The sequence below is a fragment of the Hyla sarda genome, chromosome 2 (assembly GCF_029499605.1).
Source record: "Hyla sarda isolate aHylSar1 chromosome 2, aHylSar1.hap1, whole genome shotgun sequence".
NCBI lineage: Eukaryota > Metazoa > Chordata > Amphibia > Anura > Hylidae > Hyla > Hyla sarda.
In genome coordinates this window covers 92440412-92452650 of record NC_079190.1, presented here as the reverse complement: position 1 = coordinate 92452650, position 12239 = coordinate 92440412, and the positions used below count along the sequence as shown (strand labels likewise).

At 43.0% G+C, this 12239-nt stretch overlaps 1 protein-coding gene across 9 annotated transcripts in view; it reads left to right on the top strand.

The window, feature by feature from the left end:
* The window catches only part of ARHGAP9 (Rho GTPase activating protein 9), a 166007-nt gene extending 154160 nt beyond the window's left edge, over positions 1-11847 (top strand). For 5 of the 9 annotated variants that reach the window (XM_056562546.1, XM_056562547.1, XM_056562551.1 and 2 more), the window contains one exon: positions 9607-11846. In XM_056562546.1, coding sequence (XP_056418521.1) covers positions 9607-9865 — 259 coding nt within the window. In that variant the 3' untranslated portion in view covers positions 9866-11846. Of the gene's footprint in view, positions 1-9606 lie in introns of all 9 variants that reach the window. The other 4 variants (XM_056562545.1, XM_056562542.1, XM_056562544.1 and 1 more) reach the window with 1 other exon arrangement.
* Positions 11848-12239: the final 392 nt, after the last annotated feature.

The window sequence follows — 12239 nt, the reverse complement described above, 5'->3', positions numbered from 1 at the left end:
AACTGTTGCCTTGAAATACGACAGGGCTCCGAAGTGAGAGAGCGCCATGCGCATTTGAGGCCTGAATTAGGGATTTGCATAGGGGTGGACATAGGGGTATTCTACGCCAGTGATTCCCAAACAGGGTGCCTCCAGTTATTGCAAAACTCCCAGCAGGCTTGGACAGTCAGCGGCTGTCCGGCAATACTGTGAGTTTTTGTTTTGCCACAGCTGGAGGCTCCATTTTGGAAACAGTGGCGTACCAGATGTTTTTTTTTATTTTTATTGGGGAGGGGGGCTGTGTAGGGGTATGTGTATATGTAGTGTTTTTTACTTTTTATTTTATTTTGTGTTAGTGTAGTGTAGTGTTTTTAGGGTACAGTCACACGGGCGGGGGATTACAGCGAGTTTCCTGCTGCGAGTTTGAGCTGCCGCGCAAAATTTGCTGCATCGCAAACTTGCAGCCTTATACTCACTGTAAGCCTCCTGCCCATGTGAATGTACCCTGTACATTCACAGGGGGGGACCTCCAGCTGTTGCAAAACTACAACTCCCAGCATGCACAGTCTATCAGTGCATGCTGGTAGTTATAGTTTTGCAACAACTGGAGGCACACGGGTTGGGAAACACTGAGTTAGGAAACAGACAATGTTTCCCAACCAGTGTGCCTCCAGTTGTTGCAAAACCACTACTCTCAAACATTCTCAGGCATGCTGGAAGTAGTAGTTTGGCAACATCTTTAGAGCCAGATGTTGCCGAACTACAACTCCCAGCATTCTTGGAGTTGTAGTTTTGCAACATCTGGAGGACTACAGTTTGCAGACCACTAATACAGATGTTACAGAACTACAACTCCCAGCATGCCTGGACAGTAAGGGCATGCTGAGGATGTGTAGTTTTGCAACATCTGGAAGGGCACAGTGGTCTTCAAACTGTTGACCTCCAGATGTTGCAAAACTGCAACTCCCAGCATGCCCAGACGCCAAGGGCTATCTGGGCATTCTGGAAGTTGTAGTGTAAGGGGACCAGATGGAGCAGTCCAGATCGCTTTACGGCGGTCTGGACTGCTGCAAAGGTCCCGCGATGCCGCAGAAGATCAACTCACCTGTTGCCACCATCGCCGGGATCCGGGTCTTCAGGGACGAGGTAAGTACCGGGGCCGGGCCCCAGCCCTCCCCGTCCCCCCAGACGCGTCCTCTGGTCTTCCTCCCGTTCTCTCCGGACCTCCAGGGGCCGGGCAGGGTGGGAGGAAGTAACCGCCCCCCCCCCCCCCTGCAATTGGTCGGTTTGCTAACCGAGGAATCGCAGGGGATAGGAGGAGTTGGCAGGCTTGCCACCTCGCTCCTATACTTCAGCATGGTCCTGGCTGTCTGTGACAACCGGGATCATGCAAAATTACCGGGCACCACGCCCTCTCCCATAGACTTGCATTGAGGGGGCGTGACATCACGAGGGGACATGGTCATGGCATCATGACCCCACCGCCCGCACCCAGCGTTCTAGACAAACACCGGGTGAGACTCAGAGATTGCGTGGGTCACCACAATCAGACATCTTATCCCCTATCCTTTGGATAGGGGATAAGATGTCTAGGGCGGAGTACCCCTTTAATGGGCACAGGTACCTAGGTACACAACAGGTACAGAAACATAAAATATTTATATTGTACTACAGTAAATGTGAAGAACAATATTCACATGCTACACTGATGTTCATAGACATTATCTCTCATTGTAAGAAAATATTGAAAAATTTGTCAGAAGGATGACTCAGCCGGATGGTGGTATTTTTTTAAATAAACATGTCTAAGGCAGGCCGCCCACAACAGTCCCACAGGGATTCTAGAAATGAGAAGCCATTAACCAAAAGCCCAGGTGATATTAATTTAGAACGAAAGGCCGGTTCCTCCCCCAGCTGCAGAATAACTCAGATGTATTCTCATGCTACCAGAATGTGTCCTGTGTCTCAATCCGGAAATGACATCCTGTGTTTAATACGTACAATTAGAATAAAATTCCCCTTGGCAGTCTGTACACTCCTGTATAGGGAATCTCTGCCTTCTAGTTATGTAGAAAATGGATTGTTCTACCTTTGCCCTAAATAACAAGTAATGCTGAGTTAACTACTGATCATTTATTTTTCTCTTACATGAATCAGTTATTGAATCAGATTTAAAATGCTCTGTTCAGGAAATCAGAAACAGACGTTCTCTGATCGAATCTCATATCTGCAATGGAAAACATCCAACATGTTGTCCTGTAGTATAAGCCATCTTAGGGTTAGGATGACTATATCAAACGCAGAACAGGATATCCGGCTCCCAAGGAATAGGATAAAATCCGACTTTATTAGAATTCCATTAAAATAGTGCAGGTAGGTGAAAAAATATGAAAAGGAGGGGGAATAAAAGCACAAACGAAACGCCGTGTGTTTCGTGTGTTTTTATTCCCCCTCCTTTTCATATTTTTTCACCTACCTGCACTATTTTAATGGAATTCTAATAAAGTCGGATTTTATCCTATTCCTTGGGAGCCGGATATCCTGTTCTACGATTGGAATTGCTTCACCTGGAGACCCAGCTCTAGTGAATTTCCGAGCTTCCTACTTGATCCTGTGTTGGTGCTGCTGTGTGTGCCGTCTACGCAGAGGGGGTGAGCTGGTCTATATCGTTCTTTTTTCTTTGCTTAGGATGACTATGGACAATGGTGGGGTGTCATTTATCAATCTGTCACTTTTGCTCAAAAACATGAACAGAATTGTATGATTAATATGTCATAAAGCTGGTGCCGAAACAAGTTTGTCAAAGTTACACACCTGGTGTAAGTATGACAGTTTTATTTCTGCCTGGTCGTGGATGCTAGAAACCAGATCTAGACATGACAGATTTGCTGTGGAATTTCTGCACGGATTCCTCACCACAAATTTACAGCAATTCGAGTAGTTGGGGTTTTTAAAGAAAAACTGACTGTTCACCCGCACTTAACACAATATACTGTGTTATAGCACAGGTAAACATCTTTAAAATGAGGGGTCACTTTCTATAATCACTGTAGTAGTTGCAGAGTTATGGCTGTTTATTCACTCAGTGCTATTGTGCTGCTGTGTGCAATGAAGGCGGGGAGCCAGCTTGCTGAGCTCCCCTACCTCCTTAATATTTACCTCCTGGCCTGCCTCAGCGATGAATAGGCAAATGTCTTCACTTACATGTCACTAGGACGTGAGAGCCTGCCGGGGGTGAGTACTCTGAGCAGAGAGCAGGTGCCACTCCCCTTCTACACCTGAGAGGCTACACCCAAAAAAGATTCACTCCCAGCAGGCTAATGAAGACATTTGCATATGTGGTGACCCACGGTGATGGCGGAACCACGGAGTGTAGCGGTGTAGGTGGATGGGGAAAGATGGTATAAACCCCAGGGGTAAGGTGTTATTAACCCCTAATGTTCATGACGCCAGAGTGGTTTTTGGGTACCGGAACTACACGAACGGTATCTCTGCTATTCCAATAGTTAGGAAGTGAAAATTAGAGTCCACAACTAAGTTATAGCTAGGCAGTGAAAAGGAGTCCACAACCAAGTTATGGTTTAAAGGAGGCTTTACTGAGTTAAGACAGGTGTTATTATCTTCACAGCTAGGCCAGAATCCCAGAGAGGTGGCCAGGAACACAGAAGGATCTCACAGCTTGCTGGGACCAATTATACTTGTAATAGACTTTAAATTCTTGACTTTAGGCTTGACTAGACTGTAGGTAGCAACAGCATACATATACTTGACTTACTAGAATGACTGTAGATTTGAGGCCTTCCAGGTAGCTGGACACTAGCACTGAGACATCTGGTGTTTGCTCCTCAGCAAAAGTATTGTGTAAGAGCAAATGAGAGTGAATTGTAATGACCGCCCCCTTATATAGAGGGGGGGTTGAGCCAAAGCCCATTGGTCAAGCTGCGGGTCATGTGTTAACCTGGTGCCCTCTGGGTAACATGTGATAACATGAACATAACATGGGACATTTCAAAGGTCCTTTAGACATTTACTGGAGTCCTCCAAAGGTCCTTTATACTAACTAGACATTAATACACTGACTATAATCCTATGACAATAAATGACACTATAGTAACAGCAGGGGAGACACTACAGGAGATCCCCAGGTCATTGAGGGACTCAACCTGACAGGGCCTAAGTGTAGTGCAGGACCTTTTCCTGTACTGGGACATCACACATATTCATCAAGGGGGCCAGCCAGGTGGTGAAGCTTGAGGAGGCAGGGGAGCTTGGTGAGCTGGCTCCTCATTTCCGTTGTGCAAAGCAGCGCAATAGCAGTGAGTGAATAAACAGCCATAACTCTTCAACTATTACAGTGATTAATGTAAGTGACCCCTCTTTTTAAAGCTATTTACCCTCACTATAACCTAGTCTATTGGGTTTATTGCGGGTGAACTGGGTGTTAGTTTCTCTTTAGAACACCATCCAGATGTATTTAAAAATATCTGTAACATGCTGATTCTTGTGATGTTAAGTGGTGGATTTTTACTGCAGATCTCAAAATTTCCAATTTATTGTGTGAACATCACAGCCAAAATATGTTCATTCCGTATTCACTCTTATTTGGTGTCACTATAGTGGCAGTCCTTGCTGTTGTCATAGGGGGGGGGGGGGGGGGGGGGGGTGTTGTCAGTTGCACTTTCCTCCCAATGGTTGATGTGATGTTGAGAACGCAACTGCTATGTCTTTGTATTTTACGTTAATTTCCGATGTTCAGTGAGGAGAGACTATTAGAAGATCTCATTCTTTATTATAGTTTGTGCAATGAATCTGCCACACAGGAGACAATCAAGACATTTTCAAAGTTAACTACTAAAATAGAAAATATTGGCAGCTTACACAAGAAGCAGAAGTAATAATGAAATAGTTACTTTCTTGGTATTCTGGTTAACATTTTATTGAGTCATGTTCATTTACTTCCTGCCTGTAAATGTATAAATGTCTCTAGGATCAGGCACAGCTGCGCTGGATAAGTACGTCTTCTGGCCAGGTTAGCCTGTGCGACTCAGGATCTGCATGACTGATAAATTAAAGAGGGAAGTGACTGAGCTTAATTCTTCCTACAAGAACATCAACTTCTTTTAGGCTATAATCTGTGCTATCTAGAACTATAGTGTTCATCTTTATCCAATGAGTAATACAAATGACCAGGCCAGTGACCAATACAACATATTTTCTTTCTCAAAGTGCACATCATCCTCCCGGAGCACCTTGTGAATTCAGACAGGACATCTATACATAACTTTTATAGTTAGATTACTGTTTATTTTTTACTTGATGTGATTCTGTTTTATTTGATTTACTTTTATGAAAAAAGATGTTGCAATTAGAGTCTCGCTCAGAATTTTGAGGTACAGCGGCTCGCCAAATTTTTGAACATTGCCAGACTCATGCAAGTCTCGCAATGGCAGTAATAATAGTGAACACATGGCATTTAGGCACCTGAATTAAAGGAGAAAGTACTGAGGAGATGTCAGGGTAGCCCAGCATACCCTACAGCTATCAGTAAGATCACATTACCTCAGGTTATCAAATTTATTGCTTTGCATTATGTGCCATACAGCTCCCAGACCAATGAGGACACAGAATAGAGTGAGTTTAAAGGAGTTCTCCAGTACAGGAAAACTTATCCCCTATTCTAAGTTTCAGATCGACCACTGGCAGTCCGCGGGAGGGGACGTGTCGACCACCGCATGAAGAGGCGGCTCAATACAACTCTATGGAAGAGTCAAACTGCTGGCTTCGGCAATATCCGGCTCTGTCATAGAGCTGTATTGAGGGGGCGTGTCGTCCGCTGCTTCACACGGTGGTCGACACAAGCTATCTGGCCAGAGAGCTGTGGCCCCCTATGGGAAATCGCAGGGGGTCCCAGTGGTCGGAGCCCCGCGATCTGAAACATCCCCTAACCTTAGGATAGGGGATAAGATTTCCTGTACTGGAGTACTCCTATAAGAGGCTAATAAAGCCCTATGCACTGCATTGCGGCTTCCATTTTGGAGAGAGAAAGCTGAAAGAGAGAGCAAGAACTACTGATCTCAGAAAGCCTTTACAAATCCAGTAGAATTTTAAAGCAAGCAGAGCAAAGCATTAATCAGTGGGCTAACCATAGACAGTGACCGCTTATCACCTGCAGTGCATTTCATTGCGAACGCTATGTTGGAGAGAAAAAGCTGAGAGAGAGAGAGAGAGCAAGAACTACTTATCCCAAAAAACCTTTAAAAATCCAAAAGCATAATGGGCACATGCAGTGCTCTGTCTAGTTGGTGCACTATAAATCCCAATCAACAGTGAACGAGCCCATAAAAGCTATCACATTACAATTCAAGCTGAGCAAAGCAGTGGAGTGACCTGTATTTTAACATAAATACACCTTAAAATCATACAGTATTTCTACCTGGGTTTAACATTACTATGCATGCATGTAAAAGCATTTATAGTGAATGCAGAATAGCCATCTAAGGCTAAAATACGTGTATTTTCTGGGTTTGATTAAATGGAGCCCTGCAAAATGACCTCCAGCAGGCCACAAATGTGCATGTGTCCACTCAAACATTCAGAAACAGACTCCATGAGAGTGGTATGAGGGCTTGATGTCCAAAGGTGGGGGTTGTGCTTACAGCCCAACACCATGTAGGACATTTGGCATTTGCCAGAGAACACCAAGATTGGCAAATTCGCCACTGGCGCACTCTGCTCTTCACAGATGAAAGCAGGTTCACACTGAGCACATGTGACAGACGTAACAGAGTCTTTAGACGCCATGAAGAACGTTCTGCTGCCTGCAACATCCTCCAGTTTGGCGAAGGGTCAGTAATGGTGTGGGGTGGCATTTCTTTGATGGGCCGCACAGCCCTCCATGTGCTTGCCAGAGGTAGCCTGACTGCCATTAGGTACTGAGAGGAGATCCTCAGACCCCTTGTGAGGCCATATGCTGGTGCAGTTGGTCATGTGGCTGGAGTGTCAGCAGTTCCTTCAAGAGGAAGACATTGATACTATGGACTGGCCTGCCCGTTACCCAGACCTGAATCCGATTGGGACATCTTATCTCGCTCTATCCACCAATGCCATGTTGCACCACAGACTGTCCAGGAGTTGGCGGATGCCATGACCAGGCGTTGTAGGGAGGTCATACGGGCACGTGGAGGCCACACACACTACTGAGCCTCATTTTGACTTGTTTTAAAGATATTACATCAAAGTTGGATCAGCCTGTAGTGTGGCTTTCCACTTTGATTTTGAGTGTGACTCCATATCCAGACCTCCATGGATTTGATTTCCATTGATAATATTTGTGTGATTTTGTTGTCAGCACATTCAACTATGTAAAGACGAAAGTATTTCATACGATTAGTTCATTCATTCAGATCTAGGATGTGTTATCTTAGTGTTCCCTTTATTTTTTTGAGCAGTGTATACTCTGGCACTGTGCATACCATGCTGTCTCTCAGATTACTGTTCGGTCAATCTATATACCGTATATAAAACTCAACGTATGTATGTATGTATGTGTGTATGTTCCAGCATCACATCCAAACGGCTGAAGATATTAACATGAAACTTGGCACACATGTTACTTATATGTCAACAACAAACATAGGATAGGTGATTTAACCCTTACTCACCCCCATTTGCCAGGGGCGGGGTTTATGTTTAAAGTCCCATACAAGTCAATGGGAAATATATGTTACTGCATAACTTCCAAATGGCTTGAGATATTTCGATAATACTTGGTCACATGTTACTTATATATCCACTTAAAATATAGGATAGTTAATTTAACCCTTAACTACCCCCATTTGTGAGGGTCGGGGTTTTTGTTTAAAGTCCCATGCAAATCAATGGGAAATGTATGTTCCCACATAACTTCCGTACGGCTGGAGATATTTCAATACCTGGTACACATATTACGGGTCGGGATAGGAGGACGGGATAGGAGGACGGGATAGGAGTACGAGATTGGAGGACGAGATAGGAGGACGGGATAGGAGTACGAGATTGGAGGACGAGATAGGAGGTCGGGATGGGAGGTCGGGATGGGAGGTCGGGATGGGAGGTCGGGATAGGAGGTCGGGATAGGAGGTGGAGATAGGAGGACGAGATAGGAGGACGGGATAGGAGGACGGGATAGGAGGACTGGATAGGAGGACGGGATAGAAGGACGGGATAGGAGGTCTGGGTAGGAGGTGGGGGTAGGAGGACGGGATAGGAGGTCGTGATAGGAGGACGGGATAGGAGGACGGGATAGGAGGACGGGATAGGAGGACGGGATAGGAGGCCGGGATAGGAGGACGGGATAGATGGACTGGATAGGAGGACAGAATAGGAGCACGGAAAAGAGGACGGGAAAGGAGGTCGAGATATGAAGACGGGATAGGAGGACGGGATAGGAGGACGGGAAAGTAGGACGGGAAAGGAGGACGAGATAGGAGGACGAGATAGGAGGACGGGAAAGGAGGTTGAGATAGGAGGACGAGATATGAGGACGGGATAGGAGGATAGGATAGGAGGACGGGATAGGAGGTTGGGATAGGAGGTCGGGATATGATGACGGGATAGGAGGACGGGATATGACAACAATATATAAGGACAGGATATGAAGTCTAAAGCTTCCTCCTTTGTTTATTTTCCTCCCCAACAAGGATTAGGAAGGAAAAAACGGTCAACGCCGGGTACTCAGCTAGTTTAAGAAATAAATAACCAATGAAAAAGGATGTATCTGAAGTCCATGTTTAGCAAAAACAAGCGTGAGGTTCATCACCTTACATACTGTTCTTCTCTGGGGCTTACACATAATTTTATCAAAGAAAAAAATGATTCTGCCTCACTATAAGCAAATATTATCACTGGTCACGAGGATGAACAATCTCTTTTGCAATGTAAGCGTGTACTAAGGGCATGCTTACAGTTAAAAGTAGTGTTCATGAAAGTAATAGAACACCCATACAGTATAAAGGAGCACCCCCCCCCCACCCCACCCTTGTGTATGCCTCTTTTTTTTTTATTTAAATCAAAGGAAATGTGAATTGAATTGTGTATTGTATTCCTTTTACCTGTATGCTTCAGCTGTGTTCCTAAAGGACAAGGAGATAGGAAAAAGTCACTGTGGTTAAGAAGTATGAATAATGAGCTTTAATATATTTATTTTTATTCCCATAAACATTAGTAAAATGTATACTGTATTAAGTAATGTGTTAATTTACATTCCATGCATTTAGATTATTTTAATTTCCTTTGAAAGCAAAATGACTAAAGAGACTTAAAGGGGTACTCTGCCCTTCTGACATACATTTGGCCAGGACATGTTGGCATGCTGCAGCTTCAGCTATAATGTAAGGAGTAGTAGACTGCACTTTACAAACCACCCTCTCGACAACCCTCAGCTGCCTCTCATGTGGGGACACGTAAAATGAAAGGACTTTTCACTGGACCCATAATCCAGCATTAGGTCATCTCTTCTTTTGCAGCCAAGACTAGAATGGGATGAGGCACTGTCTATTGCATAAAGCAGCAACCAAATATTATGTATAGTAGATACGTTAGTAGTCTTAGGTAAAATTGACTAATAATGTAACTCCTCTCTTACCCTAGGGTCAGAGAACACGCCGAGATGAATCGTATGACCACTCAGAACGTCGGCATTGTTTTTGGGCCCACACTGATGAGACCAGAGAAAGAACTGTTTACGAACATTGCTGCCAATATGGTGTATCAAAACCAAGTTGTAGAAAATTTACTTGCTCACTATGAAGAGATCTTCCAGGACAGTCCAGAAGAATGTAGAAATTCTCCCTGTACAGAAACTGAATGTGCAGCTAAATCTCACATAATACTGTCCACCCCGCTGTAGGACTGCAAACTGAAGAGTAGCTTCATGGAGAATATCCCTATTGCTTTCCAGTCCTTCTTCGTCATGATTGAACATTTATGTTAGGGATTTAAAGCAAACTGTAGAAGGTATTTAAGGTACGATGACTGTGTTCATAGCTATCCATTAAAGAAATACATGAGGTTATTTAGTTGCTGTACCGAATGGCTCAGACATATTCCAAATCCTGTTGGAAGAGACAGTCCCAGCTGGAGACACACACTGGAAGGGATTGCTGGCAAGGTCCATACTATGTTGAATGCAGATGTTGAAATGAATTGTAACATATTGTTTTATTTTTATATTGAGCATACAATATTACAAGGTTGCCACTTTTCATCTTGTCTTTATGTCATTGAGCAGATATTAGGAAAAATGTGTTTTGTATATGCCGCCTAATTCTTTACCTTTGACACCCCGGCTGTTGCAAAACTACCATTTCCAGCATGTCTCAGGTGCCACAGGCTGTTTAGTTTCCTGTATAATATTGTTTATAGTGCTTTTTGGGGAAAACACGGTCTAAATTTTGGGCCACACCACAGAAAGATGTTGCCCGCAATCTAGTTCTGTATTTCTCACCTCCATATTTCATGTGGAAAGCATGCAGTTCTGTTCATCCAGCCAATAAATGAGCTGTACAGAGTTGTAGTTGTTGTCTGAGGGCTTCATGTAAGCATGGTTCATGTCCATGTTAGTTCCATACTTGGAACTTTCCAGTTATGAGGCCAGTGTTAGTGAATGCAGCTATTCACAGAGCTGTTTGTTATTACACCTGTTTTTCAGTACACAGTATGTCCTATTGTTGTCCATATTGGTTCTACATTTTCCACATTTTGCAATAGTGGTTGACACAATTTGTGGCATATTATTTGGGTTGACATCTGTACTTGATCATTTTTTATCTGTAATATGGAATAAACATGGGTGAAAATACAAAAGATTAACATTTCTCCTACATGCATGTATGTCAGAATGCTCTGTTTGGAGTCCTTAAGCCAAAATGGACTTTCATGCTGCCTGAACCACAAGCCATCCGAGTGGTTCCCAATGGCCTCTGCCTACCCTCCAGCCTTGATTGATAGTTCTCTTTCTATACCCAAACAGAGAGAGAGAGAGAGAGAGAGAGAGGGGTCTATCAAGTCTGATGGGGCAGGGAAAAGCCACCAGGAACTACAGAATGACTTGGAGTTTGGGCAGCATAAAAGTGATAACGGGTTTTCTTTAAGTCATTTATGCAAATTGCAAAAGAGATGACAATAAAAAAATAAATAAAAAAACACACAGTTAAGAGACTGAAAGGTTTATTCAAACACTTAATACATTTGTTATAATGGTGGCAATCTGCACACCACAGCAAAATAATCTATTTATATGATAATTTACATCTCATGCAAGAATACAGTCTATGGCAGCACACTGTTTTGTGGTATTGTGCTTGTTTTATTTACTATGATATCTAAAGTTCTTATTTTTATTATTAGTGAATATATTGCTGAGTTGCTTTTATAGTCTGTAATTAAATAGTTAAAACGTGCTCTCTGTCTATGGAACATACAGAAATATCATGTTAATCATACATGTATTTTACAGGGATAGCTTACATTTACAAGCAGGTGCATCTATCATTTGGTATTAGAGAGTCATGGAATATCTGGAAATCGGCATACACATATAGTTCATGCAGTTTCTGCTGGTAAATATTACACTGCATATGTGTTCAACATAACAATTAAATATGACATAAAATATGTAAATAATGTACAAGCCAAAATCCTATTTACAAAAGTTATAAAAATAATTTTATACCCATTTACTAAGCAAGTGCTTGTTTATCAGTCAATCCCTAGCCCCATTACATAAGGTCATGTTGGCCTGTTCGGCTGATAATCATTCCTTGTAATAGGGTCCTTGATCTGAAACAATATGACTAAAAGGGGTACTCCAACAGAAAACATTCTTTTTTTTTTTAAATCAACTGGTGCCAGAAAATAAATCAGATTTGTAAATTACTTCTGTAAAAAAAATCTTAATCCTTCCTGTACTTATCAGCTGCTGTTATGATCCCCAGGAAGTTCTTTTTTTTTTAATTTCCTTTCTTTCTGACCACAGTGCTCTCTGCTGACACCTCTGTCCATTTTAGGAACTGTCCAGAGCAGGGATAGGTTTTCTATGGGCATTTTCTCCTACTATGGAAAGTTCCTAAAATGGACAGAGGTGTCAGCGGAGAGCACTGTGGTCAGGCAGAAAGGAAATTAAAAAAGACTAGAACTTCCTGTGGATCATACAGGAACTAATAAGTACTGGAAGGATTAAGATTATTTAATAGAAGTAATTTACAAATCTGTTTAACTTTCTG